Source organism: Telopea speciosissima, chromosome 8 (genome assembly GCF_018873765.1).
Source record: "Telopea speciosissima isolate NSW1024214 ecotype Mountain lineage chromosome 8, Tspe_v1, whole genome shotgun sequence".
Classification (NCBI taxonomy): Eukaryota; Viridiplantae; Streptophyta; class Magnoliopsida; order Proteales; family Proteaceae; genus Telopea; species Telopea speciosissima.
In genome coordinates this window covers 14,546,573-14,569,387 of record NC_057923.1, presented here as the reverse complement: position 1 = coordinate 14,569,387, position 22,815 = coordinate 14,546,573, and the positions used below count along the sequence as shown (strand labels likewise).

General features: G+C 40.5%; 2 protein-coding genes across 4 annotated transcripts in view; both read left to right on the top strand.

Annotated features, from left to right (window-relative positions):
• Positions 1-13,736, top strand: part of LOC122671399 (alpha/beta hydrolase domain-containing protein 17B-like) — a 32,993-nt gene extending 19,257 nt beyond the window's left edge. Inside the window, exons 2-6 of one of the 3 annotated variants that reach the window (XM_043868590.1) lie at positions 3,525-3,843; positions 5,332-5,368; positions 5,463-5,699; positions 5,796-5,843; positions 13,100-13,736. In XM_043868590.1, coding sequence (XP_043724525.1) covers positions 3,542-3,843; positions 5,332-5,368; positions 5,463-5,699; positions 5,796-5,843; positions 13,100-13,591 — 1,116 coding nt within the window. In that variant the 5' untranslated portion in view covers positions 3,525-3,541 and the 3' untranslated portion in view covers positions 13,592-13,736. Of the gene's footprint in view, positions 1-3,408; positions 3,844-5,331; positions 5,369-5,462; positions 5,700-5,795; positions 5,844-13,099 lie in introns of those variants that run through there. The other 2 variants (XM_043868589.1, XM_043868591.1) reach the window with 2 other exon arrangements.
• Positions 13,737-19,364: 5,628 nt separating this feature from the next.
• LOC122672061 (protein JINGUBANG-like) lies at positions 19,365-20,714 on the top strand. Its single transcript, XM_043869568.1, has one exon. It carries the CDS (start codon positions 19,365-19,367, stop codon positions 20,712-20,714), a length of 1,350 nt encoding a protein of 449 aa, XP_043725503.1.
• Positions 20,715-22,815: the final 2,101 nt, after the last annotated feature.

Sequence of the window (22,815 nt, the reverse complement as noted above, 5' to 3'; positions counted from 1 at the left end):
TGCACACTTTTAGGAATTGGAGAGGATTACAATGCATGCCACATCATCATATACATTATCGATAGGGCCTTCCTTGTCAGGGATCAGCCACACAGTTGTACTCCCTTAAAATTAAAGTGAAATTACAATCTTCAAAAAAAGAAGAGATGAACAATATCATCCATGATAGATCTCAAAAGAATACAAAAGTACTAGTGTACATTGTCCCACTGGTTTAAATAACCTTTTCCCAAATAATATATTTTACTGAGTATTGACTCATATATATAGTCCATGTTTTTTTTTATGAAAAAATATATATGTATAGTCCATGTTAAAAATCTCCTAATTTACATTGATGTACTATAAAGAGGACATTATTTTGGCAGCTAGCTTTTTAAATATTGATTTATTACAAGTCATAACAAGGGAGGGAGGAGGGACTCATTAAGATCATTGAGATAATATGGGAAGGTGAAGGGACCACAGATTGAGCTCCTCTCCAGGGATCCTAGGGCCCAACACCTAGGGGTGCATTCAGCCATTGGGTTGTGCCACACATCCTGATGGTTGATTGGATGCGCCAAGATGTATGCGGTATAGTCCAGTCCTTGGATACCCCCTGAGCACTCCTTAGACGTTGGACTCCTTGCAAAGCAGCCGGATCCAAGGACCACAACCAGTGAAAAGCGTTAAGAATGAAGGAGACAATTTTCCTACACCTAAGGTACATCCATCAATGACCTAAACTATAAAAGACTCCATTTGTTGCTTGGACTTTGGAAGTTAAAAGGAAGTGGTGAAACAGTCATTTTATGTGAGGAAAATATAACATTATCGAATACATGAACCTCCCACCACTGTAGGGTCTAGAAAGTGTCATACCCGCGACCATAAGATCTTTCTGTTTAATTTTCTCCTCCCTCGTCCTTATGAATAAATGAATGGTCAAAAAAATGCTCTTTACCAAAAAAAAAAGGGGCAAAATGGGTCCCTAGCTTGGGGCTAGGGGGTAGAGGGGGGGGGGGGGGGAGGGACAAATGCCTTGGTACTCTGCCAGCATCCTTGTTCCTTCGCTTGTACGTTTGCTCGCATGTCTTCACTCTTACCCTCCAAAACACAGACACTCCTTGTGGGATTCGGTGACTTTGTTCTCCCTCTTTTGTTCTCTCTGAAATCTCAATGTCAATGGGATCCGATCCAGGTTTTAGGAACCAGCGCCTTTGAGCCGGCCCGGCTACTGCTAGCTGGAACAGGAGTAGCTAACCCGGTCTGGTTTTCTGGTCGAGGTCACGGGGGAAAGTATTGTTTTGGATGAGGTTGTCGTTGTTGTGGTGGTCGCCGTCTAGCTTCTATTGGTGCTTGTAGTAGGAGGACTAGCCTACATCATCCATAGTAAAATCTGAATCTTCCTTCAATTGTTAGCAGATTTTGATTACTTTTTGAATCAGCAAAGAAACAAAATTCAACATACGACGCGAAGAAAAGGCCAAAACATTCCCCAGTCCCACTAACTTTGACTTTTTCATTTGGATTTTACATCTCTCTCTATCTCTCATTCATATTAGGCTGTAACTTCAACAATACAGATATGCTGGTGTGAAATGGGACGGGAACTCTTGGGAGTTGGGAAGACTGTATTGGATTTCGAAGTTACCACGAATCACAAGCGTTTGATTACTTTGGTCTTCGTACACGAGATCCAATCGGTGCCTCTCTTTTGATTCAATTTAAGGGGGGCAAGCAGGTCATTTTATAAGAAGGAAAAAAGAGACAGACAATGCGGATGCAGATGTGGGTGTAGGAGCCACTCTCTCGGACATGAATCTTTCTTTCATTATCTTTAATTGAGATTCTAGGCAGGGTCATAATGTACGCAACCTTACTCTTGTTTTCACAAATAGGTTGTTTCCAAACTTGAACCCGTGACCTCTTGGTCACAATGGAGCAACCTTAATCGTTGCATCAAAACTGATGCTCACAAATATATCCTAGTTTAAAGTTGCACCATGGCTTGCGCTCACAAATATATCGTAGTACTGTTCCATTTAATAACCGATCTAAATCAGCTCTCGATCAGAATCATACCATTTAGTAACAAGATGGGTCAATTCTAGGACGGTTCCCAATTTCTATCCAAATTGACACCCTTAAATTAGCATATGAGGAAAACGGTATACGAGAGTGGCGACCAGTACTTTGTTTTGCTGTTTACATTGCTTTCAAAAGTGTGGGACTGCGATCAAATCTCTGTAGAACAATGGCTTCACTACTCCACCCCTAATTGGAATCATTGATCATGCTCCTCAACATTCCTTTTATATTCTGTCAAAAACTGCCACACTTTACATTTTAGGGAAAAAGAACACTATCCAAGGACGTGGGATTCTTTCTCATGCTCTCACATAATAAGACATGAGCTCGCACTGATGTTTTCTCTCCTCAGATACTATGTGAGTCCTGTACCGAATATAGTCATTTTTCATTTTATGATAGGTGTGGCATAAGAGAATTCCCATATCGACAACATTGGAAACCCATTACTATTAATTTATTAAATGCAAACACAAATATGAGAAAGGTTTTGCTCAGTGTAACCATGGTTGATTAAAATTCAATTTGGAGCTTGAAACTTTAAAGAAAGTCTATATACCATGCATGGAAGTAGTTTCAAACATCTACCATGTGGATGTGGTTGATTAATTAGAAAGAGCTGAAATTTTTGAATAGGTAAACCCCAAGTTTTCTCTGGTCACAAGTGAGTTTCAGCAATAAAGGGTTCTTTCTTGACAAAGTGGGAATATGAAACTTTGAATATCCAATTAAAAATATATATATTTTTTTAGAATAAAGAGAGCTGAAAATACAAACGAATCCTCCAATATTTTTTGGTATATAATTAAGAGAAAAAGAATACTACTTGATTATATGCGGTATGCAGCCTCTATGCTAAAATATATGAATCAGAGATACCTTCAAATCTTGTGAAGCTAAACTACGAAAACTTTTGCCACACAAAATTAAAAAAAAAAAAGAAAAGAAAAAAAAAGAAGGAAGGTGAGAATTATGAGAAGAGATTGAGAGGAGCAATCATGTGGCGCACCGTGTACCCGGTAAATATAATGAGCGGAGAGCACTCTGATGAGTCTCTTTCCGTAAAAGACAAAAGCATCCTTGCGGAAAGCACGAAAGATGGATTTCACATGTTTTTAATACGTCAATGAATAGGGTTACCTTTTGTCTTTTCACAAGTTGCTCTCTCTAGCTAAAGACATTCCAAGCGTCCAGCAGAAAGGATTACTGTCAGGCCTATCTTCGCTCCAGCAAAGAGAAACGGAAAAATGAAAAATGAAAAAGGAAAGAGGAGAGTAAAGAAAGAACGGAGTGGGAACTAGATTTGAACAAATCTCTCTAAGAATTCTTCCATGAACTTAAAAAAAGGCGAAGAAGGAGAAGGAATGTCGATCTGGTTCTGATTCGTTCAGAAATAAAAGAGCGTCTTCTCCAATTGATAAAGAGTGATTTTAACTGTGGGAGTGAGAGACTGTGTGAGAAGAAAGTGATGGGTGGAGTGACTTCATCCATGGCAGCCAAGTTTGCGTTCTTCCCACCCAACCCTCCTTCTTACAAGATGATTACTGACGAAGTCACTGGTCTCTTACTCCTCAGTCCTTTCCCTCACCGTGAGAACGTCGATGTCCTCAAATTGCCCACTCGTCGCGGCACAGAGATTGTAGCCATCTACATCCGGCACCCCATGGCAACCTCAACTGTTCTCTACTCGCATGGTAATGCCGCTGATCTGGGTCAGATGTACGAGCTCTTTATCGAATTGAGCATCCACTTACGCGTCAATCTTCTGGGGTACTCTCTCTCTCTCTCTCTGGAATCTTCTCCATCTATGTTGCGTTCTGCTTGCTTCCTCTGGGGTTTGATCTTTCAAGCCATGGGTTTGTAGAAAAAAGTGGGAGATAGTGAATTCTGGTGGTTTTAGCTATGCTCACTTTGGACTCGTTTAGTTTTTTCTTTCATCTTCAATAATGTCGTAGTTATATGAGTGTCCTCTTGGGATCTTCGGGTATCAGCTGGAGAAAGAAGCGATTTTTTTTTATCAACCACCCAGCTTGGTAAATTGAGCTTTTCTTCTACTGGAATTTGTAGTCGACTAGTTCCACAATTGGAGTGTTTGATTCTTTATAGTTGTTTTGAACTTTAGCTGTGGAGCAGTCCTCAACATATCAGGTATGCCAATTACGATTACTTTGCATGGTTTAGCGCCTTGGCCTGATATGAGAATTTTTCCTGCGGGAAGGGAGTACGAAGTTAGTTAATTTAGATTTACTCACCTGTCTTTATATCTAAATCTATTGATCTGCACCAAATAGAGGAGGGGAAATAGAATCTATCCCTGCCATTCGAAGGATTGATCCATGTTAGGATATATTTTTGCTTTTGTAGCTTGCAGGTTCTTGGATCTGGGCTTCATTGCAAAAAGTGACTTTGCAGTGGGGTACCCAAGAAATGAAGATAGATACTTCTAGATGGCTTGGATTTTTTTTTTTCCGAGTTAAAGGTCAGCAAAAGTTATATTTATATAGAAGGAATGTACAAGATTTATGTCCAGGCATACCTAGATGGCTACAAAAGAGATAACAAAACTGTGAGATTATTCTACCCTCCACCTTCAGCAATGCCATCAGCAGAGGGGAAGAACCATCACCAAAGAGAAAGAAAAATGCCTATAACAATGATTGAAATATAATCTTGGCTGATCCTGTGCATCCCACATGATATCGTCTAATTTAAAAGAAGGGGGCACATTCCAAATGTAAAAAAGCTTTGTTACTGAGGCTTATTTGAATAAAGCATCAGAACTGTGATAATTTCCTTATTAGCAGTGAGTAATAATCCATGAGATACTCTCTAAATAAGACTTCACTACATTATACTTTTGTCTGATACACCAAGGAATGGATTGGCCTACTATACAGTTCACCACCGATGATGAATCACATTCTATCCATACATAACCTTTCTCCTTGGCAAGCAGCACTGCTTCCAGAAAAGCCTCAAATTCCACATTAAAATTCAAAGAATCCCCAATATATTTAGAGAAACATACCAAGCATTGACCTGCAGCACATCCAAATCTATGAGGTTACATTCTGTCTCCCACAAGACACTGATCAATACAGGAAGTTTGGTGGGTGAAACTGCAAGAAAGATGGCTTGGATTGATAACCTTCTTGTTCTTCTAAAATTTCATCTAATGATATTGCTTTGGATGGTCTTAATATTCTACGTATTAAAGGAAACAATGGGGGTTCCCTCACACATTTAAATTTCATCCAGGTATGACTATTCTGGCTATGGACAGTCTTCTGGAAAGGTTAGTTAGAGTTTTAAGTTTTCCTGATCATAATTGCCGCAAAATGGCATTATTTATATCATAATCTCAAGTTCAGGTTTTTCTTGTTCTGTAGCCAAGTGAGCAGAACACTTACGCAGATATTGAAGCAGCCTATAGGTGTATTGAAAATAATTATGGGGCTAAGCAGGAGGACATCATCCTTTATGGTCAATCTGTTGGAAGTGGCCCCACATTGGATCTAGCGGCTCGCTTGCCCCAATTACGAGCTGTTATTCTGCATAGTCCTATACTATCGGGTTTAAGGGTCATGTATCCTGTGAAACGCACATATTGGTTTGACATCTATAAGGTACATTCCTCTTCTCCAGTTAATCTAGAGTTGCTCTGTTTGATCTTTCATGCATGGTTCTTTGTTTTGAACATTGCGTTGTGTTGTATTGTGCAGAACATTGACAAAATCCCATTGGTTAATTGTCCTGTTCTAATTATTCATGTAAGTATTCTTATTCTGTTCTTTTGCCCTTGATTATTGCATGAGTGATTATGAACCCATATACAAAAGGCCTTTTCAGGCTATTCAGATCTTGTTTGAACTAATATGAAGTAATTCTGTGGATACCAATCCTCCGTCAATCATAACATGATTCGATGTGATTGAGATACATTGACTGCGTTATATACTTAATTGGTCCCCTTTTCTTCACTTTTGGGAAGGGGTGTCCAACTTTGCTTGAAGACTGAGTTATGAAAACAGAATCAGATTATGCTAATAAAATGGTTATATAAAAAAAAGAACATTAGAACGCCTTGGGGCCGCCCTATCGCCAAGGCGCTTAGGAAGGCCCTCAAACGCCATGGTCGCCTTGCCGCCTTGATAACTATGGTCTTGACAGCTATCACCCTATTTTCAAAGCCCAGAACTGAACATGCATATTATATAGAGAGGATGGTTAACAAGAATACTAATACAACTCATAGGGTTTCTTGTAATGGATCTTCAAAAGTTAAATGTCCTTGGAAATTTTGAGCTGTAAATTAGTTGCAGTTATGAGTTTTCTATTACCTTGCCCTTGCTAGGCTAGACAGAGAAAAATCAATAGTCTAATTTCCAGGAAAAAAAATGGAAGATAACATGACAAAGTTAGTAAACAGAAAAGGCTCTGATAACCTTCTATTTAAGAATTTAAGGAAATGAGGCTACGTAACAATTTGACAGTTGTAATGCTCACGAGGTTGGGATTGTTGTTGAAATTAAAGTTTACTATCTTATGTGGTATTCTTATTAAAATGAAATCTTGATATTCTTTTATGGTGCACTGCTCTTAGTTAATGCAAGGGAATGTTCATGGAACGCAATATGGGTACTTTTGGGTTTTGATTTTGCTTCTTATTTTTTTTTGTCTTTCTCTTTATCCCTTTTGGCTTAAAGTTATTACTGGTTGCTGCAGTCTTTGATATGTATAACCCTCTATATAGAGATTACTGGTGTTCTATCAACTAACTTCTTGATTTCTAATTTTCTTATCCCAAAACATGTCACTCTATCTAGAGATGGGTTGCCTATTATTCTTAAGTGTTCCATATCAGTTTCAAGTTTTCTTCTTCCAAAATTGCCCCTCTATTTATATGACAAGCCCGTCACACAAATTCTGACGGTGCTGACAGAAGCTTTCGAAACCCCTCCATTTTACTTTGTGAAATGAAAATCACAATAAATCGTACATTGACTTCTTTTTAAATTTTTTCAGCGTGCTGACTGGTCTCATGAAAAACCAATGTTTGAAATTTCGAGTGAAATCTGTCTAAACTGGCGAAATATTTCTGTTTCTCCAAGGGTCGAAATCTGATAAAATTGGCAACATTGCTGAAATTTTGAGTGAGACCTGTTGAAATTAGTGAAATGTTTCTGTTTCCCTAGTGGTTGAAATCACCCAATTGCAAACCTTGTCAAACACAGTCTACTAACACCCCTATCCTACGTGCAATTCACGTGCCCTTAACTAGTTTGTCTATTAATTTTCACATAGTTTTGTTTAGTCATTTTTGTACCTTTCAAATTGAAGTGTTCATCAAGAAAAAGAAAGTGAATGAGAAGTTTATTTGTATCCTTCCATCCATCCAACCTTTGTGCTTAATAGTATCATGTTGCACAGTCGAAACCTTTCTCTGACCTCTGATCAGCCCTCTAAGAATTGCCAGCTTTCATTTGGGTGAGTCTTAATGGAAGAACTGCAGGCCTGCAAAAAGGCAGTAAGATCATGCATGAAGAGGGATTTTGTGAACGTTAAACATTTTATAATAAATGCCTGGATTATTTATTAGAACAAAACCATGGGTTTCTATAAACCTAGCAGAAGTTTGAGGCAATTATTCTCATGCTTCCCCATCTTAAGGCTGCCAACTTCTCTGTTTCAGATGAAGAAGTAGAGAAAAAGCCCCACGTACTCTTTCTAACCGTTGATTCAACCTGAGATCCCACTGACTGAAAACCTGAATCAACATCATAGGGAGATAAATTGTTTCAGACAAAATGACCGAGAAGGCATTGTCCTGAGATTTCATATTCTTTTAACAACCTCATTTCACACTTAGACGAGTGTTTTTACCAGACTCTTTGACTACCTCAATGTCCTCATTATGTTGAAAATTCCCTTGCTGTTGCTCATCTAAATCTCTCTCTACAACAACGTCGAAGTCATACATGATAGGAGGCCTAAGCTAAGTATGTCTTTCCTCACCACTTCTCGTATGGTTAATTTTAGGCCTTCCCCTGGTTCTTTTAGTTCCTTCAATCTGAATCAAATCACTCCTCCGTATTGGAGCATCCCGAGGCCTCCGTTGAACATGGTCATGCCACCTCAAACGACTCTCTTGAAGCTTATCATGAATCGGAGCTACTCCTAACCCAACTCTAATCTGGTCATCCTTACTTTATCCTTCCCAGTTTTGCCACACATCCATCTCAACATCCTCATCTCCGCTGCACTTACTTTATCTATATGGCGCTTCTTTACTGCCCAACATTCCGCCTCATACATCATAGCTGGTCGTATGACAGTCGTATCAAGTTTTCCTTTAAGCTTTAAGGAATACGCTGATCACCCCATCTAACTCCCATGCTCGGTGCAAGTAGAGCCCTGGATCCATCCTATTTTAGTTCTTTGGGCAACATCATCCTCTATTTCACATTCTTTATTTACGATTGAGCCCATGTATTCCGGAATCTCCCTCTCACCAATAATCACTTTGTGGAATCTCCCTCTTATCAATATTCACCACCTCATTAACCGTCCTAGTGTGGCTAAAGTTTTCACACCATATATCCTGTCCTAGTACTACTTGTCTTAAGACCTTTGATTCCACGGTTGATCTCCATAACTCCAACTTGGCCCTGCTATTGTCTCATCTACCAGCTTTTTGTCTCATCAGCAAAAAGCATACGCCAAGGAACCTCATCTGGTATGCCTCTAGTTAAATCATCCATGATAAGCGCAAACAAATAAGGGCTTAAGATTGATCATTGATGTAACCCAATTGTAATTGAGAATTCACTACCTTGACCCCCTACAGTTCTTATGCTACTCACCACACCATCATCCATATCTTTAGTTATGCCCACATATTTACATGACACCCTTCTCTTCTCTAGTATATGCCAGATTAAATCTCTAGGGACTTCGCGTTGGCTTTTTCTAGGCCAATAAAGACCATATGGAGATCCTTTTTGCCCTCTCTATATTTTTCCATGATGTCTCATATGTAAGAGAATAACTTCCATTGTGGATCTTTCAGGTATAAAACCAAATTGGTTCTCCGAAATAGTAGTTTCCTTTCTTAGGTGGTTTTCAATAACTCTCTACTATAACTTTTCGTATGATTCATTATTTTTATGCCTCTATAGTTACTGCAGTTCTGAATATCACCTTTTTTTTGTAAATCGGGACCACAATGCTTCTCCATTCATCTGACATTTTCTTTATGGTCATAATCTTGTTAAACAGCTTAGTTAGCCAGGATAAACCACAGATTCCTAACCTCTTCCACACTTCTACGGGGACCTTGTTTGTGCCTGATGTCTTGCCTACTTTCTTCTTTCTTAAAGCTTCTTTCACTTCAGACACCCCAACTTTGTGTATATATCTATGCTATGTGGTGTTAAGATGAGTAATGCAGCCTTCTAGGGCCCTATTTCTCGAAAAGTCTTCATTAAGTAGGGCTATTGAAATACTCTTTCCATCTCTCCTTAATGTTCTCATCCCTTATTAGTACTCTACGATCATCACTTTTAATACATCTAATATGGTAGAAATCTTTACTCTTCCTTTCTCTCATTTTAGCCATCTTATAGATAGCTTTTTCCTATTCCTTTGTGTTCAGATTTTTATAAAGATCCTCATAATTCTTTGCCCTTGCTTTCCACACAATCGTCTTAGCTTCGTTTCTGGAAAATTTATACCTTTTTAGATCCTCCAAATTTGTACCTTTTTGGCAAATTTACCTAAATCTCTCTCTACTTGAACAATTAACTCCTTTTATGTATAATTTAATTTTTTTTATATTTTTAAGGTTGTGTTCCATTTCTTGCATTTTGCGAAATCTCTCCAGCCTCACCATCCTCTTGTAGATTATTAGGGAATTATAATGGAGAAATTGTAGTCATCTTTGATGCTTGATAGTGATGAGTTCTATGAAATTTTTGACCGACTATTTTAGGTAAATTTAGTCATTGTAGATTCTTCTTGAATTTGAATACTTTTATGCATGGAAACTGAATATTTATACAGTTTAGATTGTGTATGAGAAGTACTTTCATCTATTAACTTGTTTTCTCCTTGTTTGAAATGATAGTTTACTGTGGAATATAAGTTTTGAAGGTGTCACCATGCATATTGTCTCTTGAAACATTAATTATGCATATTTGGGCTTCATAATGCTTATAGTAAAAAACTAATGTAAGAAACCAGTGTTTCCATATATTTCATCACGTTCCCATTTTTTTGTAATGGGTCAACATTCAGTCTGAGACTCGCACTTTTAAAGTTGAGATGACTTTGATTGGCTTCTTGTAATGGATAAGATTGTGATTTTTTTTTCTTTGGATGGGCTATGATTGTGAAGATTTTTTTTTTTTCTATTCTTCGAGTTTTGAAATTGATTTACTCAGATTATCGGCATTGGCATCTGTAAGACACAGGGTTTCTAAGTATAGGGATCAGATGGGGCGTATCAGATCATACTGACTCCGATCCATCTGATACTTGTCAACTCCTTTGCAGAAGTGGCCAAAGATCAGGACATCAGGCTAGATTGGTGCAGCCCAACACCATCTCCAATACTGAGTTTTAAATCCTTGATAAGTCACGCTTGAGTGTCTAGAATATCAAAATCTATTAAGTATGTGAGAGGGATCACAAAAGGCAGTAAGGCATCATGGTATTTAGAGATACTTAATTGACTGTGATGCTTATTGATTGCAGTGGCTACAATATTTGTTTAGTAGGGTAACTCAATATTTGGGGGGGGGGGGGGTGGGGGGTTGGGGGTGGGGTGTGGTGTTCATTGTTATAGGATGTACTGGTCAAAGGGCTGGGTGAGAAAGTTTATCTCTAGTGGCTACTCTTCTACTCCCTTCACTATGAGTAAAATAAATCAACTATATTGTTTGGTGATCATCATTACATCAACATAGAACAACAACATAAATATATCCCTCACAAGATGCAGAGGAAAATGTTCACTTGGAAAAGATAGGTCTATTGAGTAATTCCCATGCCAAGATTACAGGGACTACCCGAGTTTTAAAATTGAGAGAGTTCGGACTTTGGGTTGATATAGGAATAGAATCTAGGAATGTGCTTGAGTTAAAGAAAGAAGGTAAAGGGAATGTTCTCCAAATTGCATGGACATGGCCTCTCTTGTATGCACATTCCCGCAATTTTAGCTACAAGTCTGGAAGTCCCCTCACAGCTTGGTAGCTCTGTTCTCTTGTGAATAGCCGGGGCAGTCATATGAGCATTTCATCAGTCCGGTGTGATAGCCAGAAGGAATTTAAGAGACTGTTGAATGCCCAACCTAAAAGTAGTGCTCTTTTTTATGTCTAAAAGTTTATCCGAATAACAATCAATTCATCCAAGTACTACAACAAAATAGGACATTCATGATATATCTCACACCAGAGTACCATATTTTTTGCCATCTGCTCTGTTGGGTTCTAACAGCGTTCCATCCTTATGCCTTGTCAGTACTACATTAATTATGTAATTTTATATCTCCATGGGTGCCCTGTCACTCCATTACTGGATAACTCTCATTAGTATATTTTGGGGTCCTATCAATTATGAGGCTCTGCTTCCTTGCATTCTAACCTCATCAGGAACAAAATCTAATTTGGGTCTATTGAGTGGTTGGTAAAGTATGGTGTAAACGAAAATCATGAAATTTCATGGGTAAATGGAACATTTCTTCTTGTTAGTTTGTTACTTTTCATATACTGTTCTTTGTTTTTCCGGGAAATGTAAGTTTTTAATAAAGCAAATGGTTCAGTGGACGGCAACCCAGTAAGAGAATCAGCAGATGGCCGCACCTTACTTTGCCTCGTGGAAGAGTGATATGGCAAATCTGACCACAGGATATCTTGGGTATGGTCTAGATTGGCTGATGTCAAATTTCAGCCTCAAAATCAATTATTTATCCTCTCATGTAATGGCATACCCTCCCTTGTATTTCCATGCACCCCCGGTAGTCCCATGCACCCTTTTTGATTGTCTGGGTTTTTTTCGATACTTTGTTTTGCCACTTGATGACCGACTCTAATTAGGCTGAAACTTGACATGTGAGCAATGACCTTGGGGTCTACCTGTTCACAAAATTTCTGCCCCATCTGAGCTGCCATGGGGCATAATTGAGCGCCCATCCATGGATTCTATGTTTAGGCCACCCTCCAGAGAACCACTCCTGTTTAATGTTTGTTATGTTAAAGTAAATACCATATATTTAGCCAGATGGATCTGGATTCACCTTTATCATATGGCCCTGACAAGACACAAACCCAGCAGAAATAATGGTCATTCTGTCCATGATCCTGACTAAAATGCCTAGAGGTTGCCTAGGTGCTGGATAACTTAGAAACATGGAAGCAGGTAGTCTAGGAAAACTGAGTACATGATTGGATCCCTTGACCACGGGATCAATTCTCAAGGTGCTTATGTATCTGCATTTGGGTAGAATGGTAAACAAGTCAATAGCGAAAACAGCCTTTCTTTTGTAAGCCTACGCTCTCTTTGAAATCCTCTTTTCTGTAAGCAGAAGGCTGGTAGTCACGGTCACAGTAACATTCTGACTTCCTATTAACATTCTAGACATTTTACTTTTCTACCTCAGTCTTGATAAAAAGAAATCTTCTTAATCTGTCTTTGCAGAAAAATTGGTATAGAAAAGAAAGACTGAAAGAGGGGAAACAAATATTTTGATTTTTTTTATTTGCTTTCATTAAGCCTTGGAGCATTTTAAGTTTTGCAACATTTAGGGAAGGGGATAGTAGAGAAAGAGAAAAGGGGGGGGGGGGGGTGAGAGAGAGATGCATGTTGCTTAAAATGTTTTCTTATTTGTCATTTTTTTTAAAAGTTGGAGCTCTTCATTGTGTTTGTGCACTGGTGCGGGTGGTGCATTTCTGTTTATCGACAGTCATCTTCAGTACTCCAAAATAGGCATATACCTGCCCCTCTGAATTTCTTCCATATTGTTTTGCAGGGTACCTCTGATGAAGTTGTTGACTGTTCTCATGGTAAACAGCTTTGGGAGCTATGTAAGGAGAAGTATGAACCATTATGGCTTAAAGGTGGAAATCATTGTGACCTGGAGCTTTATCCAGAGTATATTAGACACCTCAAGAAATTCATATCCACGGTTGAGAATTCTCCTTCTGAACGGATTAGTTCAAGGAGAAGCACCGACAGGTTTGAACAGTCACGGCGAAGCACTGATTGTTTTGAGGCTTCAAGGAAGAGCACTGACCGGAGAGAAAAACCAAGGAAGAGCACTGATAGAGCTGAAAAATTGAAAAGCCATGAGTACAAATCTAATAATATTGACAGGCTAGAAAAGTTTAGAATCTCTTTTGACCAAACGGAGAGGTCAAGGAGAAGTGTAGACTGCCTTGAGAAGTCTCGAAAGAGTGTTGACCTACAACTGGAGAGAGCACGAAAGAGTGTTGATCGATTGGATAGAATACGAACTGGGTAAATTTTCTTACACAATGTAAAGTTCATGCATGAGTTATTGTGGAAAAATCATTGGGGCATTTTTATTTATAGGTTTCCGGCTGTGTCGTTTGCTTGTGGAAGTTCCATATTGACTAGCATGAAATGAGAAGTGATTGTTGTTATGTTATGTTATTCTTTATCTTTGATCCTAACTCCATCAGGTGTTATGACTTTACCAGTTTTCCTCACTGAAAGAAAGAAACATCTAGTGATTATAATTGTCATATAGAGGAATGTGAAAACATAAAAATAGCTTAATCATCATGGATGCCAGTCTTTATCAAATTGAAGCATTTTTCGTCCTCTATTTAAGCAGTTCTGAAGACTATATTTCTATGAGGATATTTTTCCCACTCACTCTGGGCATAGGTGTTCTGTAAATGGAGTTTCTTGCTTGTGTAGAGTTAGGGTATTTGTCATGCTATGGCTGGCTAGTAGATCTAAAGGTGACCCTTTCTCTTGAGTCTTGCTGTCACTGCTACACCGCCCACTTTTTGTACTGTGGATTGTCAATTTTGATTTGATCACACTTGTTCCAACCATCATTTTATCCAGTAACTCTTGAATTAGGATCTCTGGTATGTTAATGAGGGCACTTTTGGCCTCATCCACCTCCAATAACAGGATCATTGAATTCTTTAGTATTGCAAAAGCAAGTTTTATCATCTGAATCCGACCTCCCGAGAGCTGGATCCTTCCTCCAGGGTAGGTTTTGTAACTACTCTTCAAGAAAGTGCAGAAAAGTAGATGTTCTGTTCCTCGTGAAACTTTAAAAATTTCTAATACTGCAGGTTTCCTTAATTCAGATTCTGTAGCATCTTCTCCCCCACATACTATGTTCTCATGGATCTCGAATTGTACTTATGCCCCCATTTATTCATTTTTACTGAATTTTTGGTTTCGCAAGTTAGAACCTCTCTATCAACCCAATAATAATGGATTTGCCCAAGCCTCTCTGTCGCATTAAGTTCACTGCTTTCTGACTATAAGAGTCTTGGGATTGAGATTAACAACTCCTAAAGAGCACTTGATTGGTCCCATTTGATAAGAAAAAAACTCTTCTTTAGATATATATCTGACCCTTAATCATCATCTTCTTAGTCTGGATTCCTTCAGGATTTATCAAGTGAAGTAATTTTTCATAAGATGCATAAAGTGATGGCATCGCTACCATCGGCTAAATTCCATTGTTTGAAGGGTAGCCACTTATCTAGCATTATTTTCCCCTAAAGTTCCCTCCCATGATTGAAAACTTGTAGGCTGATGGCTTTAAGGATTAAGAAAATCAGTATTAAAACAAAGGATTAAGAAATCAAGCAATGGAATTTGCTGATCTGATTAGCTCATTGTCTTAAGAGCAAGTAAAACACAGAAAATGAAACCCAAACAACAGCATGGAGTGCCCAGAATGTTACTGGCCCACGCTGAATGGATCCGAGTAGCTGACACCATTAGCCTACTGCTTCTCCCTGTAAATCCTAAATTCCAAGTAGTCTAAATATTGCGGATGATGAACGGAAGTGGCTAGTGACAGTGGGACTGTGAGAGTGAGAGGGCTGCCAAGGCCAGTCTTCAATCACAGCATGAAAGCAGCAGCTAATTCTAGTCTCCAATCTGCTACTGCAACCACCATGAAAGTGGAGCATGCAGACTTGAAGGGATATTTTTGTTACCGTAACACTCTGAGGATGATTTTTTTTGTTTTTTTTTTTTTTGCTTTCAGTTTTGGTATTGGTTGGCCTCTGCAATTGTAATCACTTATGTGTCACAGAGATCAGCTCTTGGCCCGTGAGCAAACCAGAAATGATCCAAAGCCCAGATGATCTCTATGCATGTCTATCATGCTGAGGTTCAACACGAAAGCAATGATACCACATAGAATGTGAGTAGGCCAATGTGAAGGCTTATAAGGACTTAGAGACCTCCTTAATGCCTAGTTTTTAAGGACTAAGACCTAAAGAGGCGCTGCCGATTGCCAGCTAACAAGTGATACTAAGTCAGATTTAGCTTCTTCACAAGGTGAAATGCCACCCAAAATCTACTAAAAATGGCTTTGCTTGAGACCCCACACGACATGGTGTGCTCTAATCCCCCTAATGCAATCTTGCATCTCTGGAACCGTGTTGTGGAGTGTTTTTGAGTTCAGGAACTTGTACCAACTCCACCCAGGAGATCCCCTGAAAGATATTCTTGACAAATTCCATTTACTTTTTAATGTTCTTCAAGCAACAACAGAGTTTACCTGTTCTTCTCACAAAAAAAAAAAAAAAGAATCCACCTGATCAGATCTTCTGGGCTCAGGATCCTTTATTTCGGACCCCTCACTACCAGAGCGTGCTGGCGACCCACAAAAGGGCCAAGAGAGTGCATCTAATAGGGGTATGGTATTTAAATTCCAGCCAGGCAGGGATCTGCGGATCTGGTTCCTCTCCAATGAGTTCCCAATGAGCATCCAACGGTTGGGCTGGATGACACACATCCTTTAGTGTGTGCCAAGATATGTGTTTAGGCAATCCAGCCGTCAAATGCCTCAAAGAAGAGGAGGTTGACACAGGATCTACACACCACTTGTATGTAATGACATCTCTAACGTAAAGCCAAACAAAATGAACCCATATGGTTATAGAGGAGAGAATGTTGGATCATGATCCGCTACTGCTGAGCTGCCCGGTAGGATTGTGCTGCGCAGATACAATAAGGCGGGAAATGACAGCCTTAACGCCACTCGGGCAAGGCGCTCGGGCAGGGGTAAGGCGGTCATTTCTCACCTTGCTGTGTCTGAGCAACACGATCCTGTCAGGCAGCTCATTAGTAGAGGATCCAAATTGGAGAATGTTAGACCGTATGTATACAAGCCGCAGTGTGTACATCATTTTTTTATTATTACAAACATGATGTGATTAGTTTTTTTTAGTCGTCGCCATATGCGTTGGAGGAATCAAAAGCTATGATACCATGTTGGAGGGTTCAATCTAAAACTCAAAACATTAGGTGAAGAGAATTCCTCAAGCAAATGAAGGTACCAAGCTCCAGTACAAAACAATGTAGGACTATAATTTAGGGAAAATGTTCTTTGAGCTGCCGAGACAGGGTACACTAGCAACTGTGTCTTTCTCTTTGCTCTTCACATTCAATAACCTTATTGCCTTCCAATATATAGTACCATTTTACTGCACTTCATTGGTGCTTCTGTATGCCACTTGTTCAAAGATCCCTCTCCCATAACTCTATAATTCCCAACAAAGGGGTCCTTCAAAGCTCTCTTTATTCTAATATGATAAGTTGTGCTTGAATCTACTCTGGCATCCAACCTTAGTTATCATCTTGTTAGATTGATTCCAAGAGCTCTAAACGCAATCTAAGGATGAACCGGTCAAAAGAAATGTTTATTAGGGAAGAACCAAGAAGATGTTGATGAGGCATAAAACACCCCACCTATCAGAGGCTGCCACATGGCCGACCCGACCTCAGTCCGAGAACCGAGTTGGGCTGAGCAGGAAATCGGGCCGACCCCATCTCCGATAAGTCACCTGACAGAACCAGACTAGCGCAAGCTAGCCGGTGGCTGAGGCCAAGCTCATACAGGTCAGCCATAGACTCCTGACTGAGCTTACGGCCGAGACCAGCCTCTCGGGCCAACCTCCTTTACCGACCTCCCTTGCCGACCTCCTGGGCCGACCTCCGAGGCCGAGCCCTCCTCCACTGAAGCTGCCATAGCGCCCCACCGGGGATCTCCGGGCCACGTCAACGCATCCCGAGAATCACAGGATAAGGATCGAGCCACGATCCCCGCGCAACACGGAATCACACTCTACATGGACTCTTACCTTAATAAGAGCCCGACCCCGAAAATAGCTCTCCACTCCGCTCTACGTGAGAGAACCTTCCGAAAGAAGGACTCCTACCATACTAGGACTCTCCCAACCGCCTCATCTCATCCTCACTCTATAAATACCCAGGTATGGAGCACCATTCCTCATCTCGCTTTTTACTAGCTGTTACGCTGTTGCACTGGTGATCTAACTTGAGCATCGGAGAGTCCTAGGCCGAAGCCACACCGGCCTTCTTGTGCTCATCACTTGGTCCTTGCAGGCTCATCCATGGGCGAACCAAGAATCGGAGATTTTCACACGCAACAAATGTATTTTTGATGCCATCTATCTTTCTTTCATTATTCTAAATTTTTTTTGGGAGCGGCAGTGTTGATCACACAAATATCTTATAAGCACTATATCTTGTGGGATAAACTATATTGGAATGCCATGATCCGAGGGATTTCTGTCCCTAGGCAAGGGTCAAATTATGATAATGTATTATTTGCAAAAATCATGTCTATGATTTCCAATATTAAACAATCCAATCCAATCCAATCCCATCCATCAACAGATTTCTTTTCAAAAAGAAAAAGTCCAAAAAGTGTTGCAGATGATTCCCCATTTCAACCAATCTGATTCTCTTTTGCCTCCTCAATGATTACTGATAAAGTTCCCCACATCGGTAGCAGTCATGTGGCTCTTCTGTTCGGAGACACAAGAGCGTGTAAAAGTACAATCTTAACCCTTATAAAATAAAAAATTACATTTACATTGATGTTCCTATGTAATTATGTATGCTCTTACTGACCCTCCCCACGCTAGTATAGACACTACACGACCAGGCAATGATCTCTTGACTGACTATTTTCTCTTATCCATAACATCCTCTATCCAGCCTACATTGGCATTTGAAAAGAGACTTTATTCTCTCATTTCCAATGAAGCAACAACACCATTTAATTTCTATGGTATACTAGATGAGCTGGACCACTGATGAGCCTTTCATTCTCTATGTTGGGCCTTTTCTTCATAGAAGTTTTGATTGTCCATTAGTAATTGGGTTGATGTTTTGTTTTTTTTTTTTAGGTGTAATTCAATATATAGGAAAATGTTTTTTGCACAGGGTGCAGGATGTGCACAGACACATATTTTGCCCACCACCCGCCCCTGAATGATTGAAATTATGCACCCATCCTGCCCCATGTGTCGGGGCGTAACTTGCACTCCTAGGCAAAGAAAAAAAAAAATCTCAGTTCGAGAGTGTGGCCTATGGTAGCGTTCTCATACGTCTATCTCTCCTCTGCTCCTATGAAAAGACACTTCTACCACAGGGAGTATTGGTATAGGCTGCACTCTCGAATAGGAAACTATTTCCTTGTATTTGTTTATAGGAGAGGGATAGACACAGCTCCGATATGCGATAAGCTAGCAAACGGTACCAAAGCGGGGCATCATATCATAGGGATAGGAGAGTCATTTCAAATGGGGATAGAGAGATAAAACACATTGGCACTAGCTTGTGGTATACTTTTTAGTGTAGAGTTTTGTTTCACTAAAATTTAAAACAGAATTAAAATTCAAAGAGAAAAAAGAAGAAAAAAAATGAAAGATACCCATTAAGAAGTAACGAATGGTTACAACAACCCGTTTCCCGACAAGAACTACCACTACCAAGCCCACGTGGGTCCAATTAGAAAAGAGTATTAAGCCACCCAATGCAATGCATCATCCCTCTCGTCCTCAACCTTGGACAACCCGAATCTACCACTTTGGAAATTCCTTCCCTCTCTCTCTCTTGTTCTTCCTTTCTTGCATGGACACGTGGCTCCATTCCCTGCCTTCTTCAACACTCTTTATATATGTAAATCATGCTCAGACGTCCTCCCCACCTCCCCTTCTCCCTCTCTCTCTCTCTCTCTCTCTCTCTCGGCAACGTCAATGACCGTCCGATCCTGGTTGACGACCTGCTCGTCAACCTCCTTTCCCTCCACCGCATTCCCCCCTAACCAGTTGCAGTTGCCATCTCCCAACCTCTTTGCTTCCGACACCAGCAGCTGTTCCGAAATCCAAACCAGTTCATCCGCTTCCCAAGAAACCAGTTGCAGCAGTCCTCGATCCAATCACTCCCTCCAATCACTACCCTCCATCCCTTCTCTCCAAACAACTTGTCCAGAAACAACTCAAAATAACGTCTCTGTTTACGTCTCCTCCCTTAAGCCCCAAACCAACCAAGTCATTAGTTGTCTCGCCGTCTCCGGTGATCTTCTCTACGCCGCCTCCGGCAACGAAATCAACGTCTTTACGCTATCAAACTACCAACATATCGACACATTCAATGACAAAGATTCCTCTTCCGGCTCCATCAAGTCCGTGGCCTTTGGGGAGGGAAAGGTCTTCACGGCTCACCAAGATTGCAAGATCCGAGTCTGGTTGATAACGCCAACGAAATGTCACCAACTCATGGCGACGATTCCCACCGTCAAGGATCGGTTACGCCGTCTAGTCCTACCCAAGAATTACGTCCAGGTCAGGCGTCACAAGAAACGGCTCTGGATTGAACACGTGGACGCCATCTCCGACCTAGCTATGACGGACGGTTTACTATACTCCGTTTCCTGGGATAAGAGTTTGAAGATCTGGCGCACCTCGAACCTACGGTGTTTGGAGTCCGTTAAAGCTCATGAAGATGCCGTCAACGCCATGGCCGTATCTGCTGACGGAACCGTTTACACGGCGTCAGCTGATAAACGGATTAGAGTGTGGGGGAGAGGAAGAACGACGCAGGAGATGAAGAGTAGTAGTCGAAAGCAGAGGCACGGGTTGATTGCGACGTTGGAGAAGCATCACTCGGGGGTGAACGCGTTGGCTCTGAGTAGTGACGGGTCCACACTGTTCTCGGGCGCTTGTGACCGTTCGATCTTGGTCTGGGAGAGGGAAGATAATGGAAACCATATGGGCGTCACTGGAGCAATGAGAGGGCATAAGGGTGCAATACTGTGTTTGATCAACGTATCAGATATTCTGGTGAGTGGGTCAGAGGATCGAACGGTCAGGGTATGGAGACGAGGAGGGGATCAACGGTACAGCTGTATGATGGTGTTGGAGGGACACGAGAGGCCGGTAAAGTCGTTGGTGGCCGTTATGGAAGGGACGACCACGCTGTTGGTTTGTAGTGGAAGTCTGGATGGAGAGATAAGGGTTTGGCAGGTCACAGTTTCCAATTTCAAGACTACCTCACCCTCCTGCACATCCGATTCCGATCTAACAAACACAGTTTTTGGTTCTTGAAATGAGAAAATTTTAAGTAGTCCCTCCCTCTGACGGAGACAGAATCTCTTCATCCAATTTATGATTGAAATATTGAATAATCGAAACTATCCTTTTCTGTTCAATCCAAAGGTCTGATGGAGTAGCTGACAAGGTTCTCTCCTCACCATGGGTGAAGGACAACTCATTCTAAAGTGAAAATACCCTTTTTTTTTTCTTGAGGACGATTATCATGTGGGGAGTTAGGAATTTGGATTTAAGGGCTTTGGAATATTGATGGTTTTTGGGCTTTGGATTTTTTGAACTTTTTTTTTTTTTGAATATGAATTTGAAAAAATGATATACACACTATTGATGTGTAGTAGTTATCCAAAAAAAAAATAAAAAAATTGTATGTCTATGTCTTCTCTTTCATACATTATCTTTATTTGCTCACATTCTTTGAGATCACTCTCCTTGACTCCTTGAGGCAGATCTCACCTAGGGTGGATTCCATCTTGTGAACACGGGATCAAACTAAGAGGGGGGGGGGGGGGTGAATCAGCTTCTCTTTTTGACGTTTTCTGTAAACAACACAGTCGCTTACAGTCCCACCTCGCACCACCAGAATGTGACCAGGTCTACCAAGATTATAAATCCACTCTACAAAATAGGGATTAGTCTCCAACAAAAACAACAGGTAATGAGACAAGATATACGTGGTTCACTTCACAGTATGTGAAGGCTACGTCCACGGAGCAATATCCCTCGGGGTTTCGTATATGCCCAATACTCAACTCAAATACAATAAGCCGCCCCTACGGCCAGGATACCCTTTATCCTGCTTCAACCTCTCACCTCAGTGAGGGCAAGGACCTCAATCCCAATACAATAATGGCATCAGCCTTACAATCAATCAACCCAATAAACAGATTCAATCACAAACTCAACCCAAAACAGATCACACTCTAGGTTCTACCCAATACATTCAAAAATAAGAATTAAACCTAGAACAGAGAAGTAATGGTTTGTGATCACGTTTACCTCCTCAAAGGCAAACCTTCAACTCCAACCGAATGTTGTGAGTTCTTCAATAGAACGAATCAAGTACTCGAATCCATCGCCAACACCAAATCGAGGTTTTCAGATGATTTCCTTCGCATCTCTGCTCTCGAACCATGCCAGAATGGTAGAAGACGACTTCTCCTCGATTTCCTTCTTCTCTAGGGCTCCAAAAGTGCATTTTCGGTCATGCTAAGTGAATATATATACTTTCCAATAAATACCCTTAGGACCGATAAGAAAGAAGTAAGAAAACGCAAGATACACCCCACTGACCAACAGAATACTGTACCCACAACCATATGCTGATGACCACCGCTGCCAAACCTTGTTGCCAACAATGACAATACTGCCACGAGCACTAACACATCTGTACCATGGTTTGTAATCTTGGTTTGGATCAGTTGATATCGGTCGAAGCGGATCAGTATTGGTCAAGTCGATCCCGAGATGCAACTAATCCTTGACCGATCTGATGGAGTGGTTATAAGTTTGAAAATACGGTCGGATCAGATCTGCTGATCCTTGATCGATCTGATTGAAGTTTTTTGATTTTTTTTAAAAAGTTGTTAAGTTGTTTTTTATTATTTTGACCGATATTGATTGATCCGATCTGTAGAATATCAGCCAATCCAAGATCACGACACCCACCATCTCTGGCCGATACATGACCCAATCTATAAAAAAACGATTTTGGGGATTTTTTGGCAGATCCTAACCGATTTGTACCGATCCCGATCTGAAAAGGTATCAGCCATGATCGAAGTCCAATACCTGGATTTTGAACCTTGATTTGTACGTCTGTCAAGCGTTCTCGTATGAGAACGGGATCCCAACTCCTTCTCCTTGACCATCAGGTTTACCTTTTATATTTATGGTGAAGCACTCCCTCTTATGCACCCATTGACTTGTTGTGACTTGTGAGCAACCATTGACTTGTTGTGAGAGATGCCAATACATGCAGACCAGCGGGTATGGACTCCTCTCCCTATTTTTTTAGTAAGCTTTAGTGTGACTTAAAATAATGTGAATTAAAAATTAATTGTATGCTAATTAACTAAGGCATTTAATAAGATAAAAA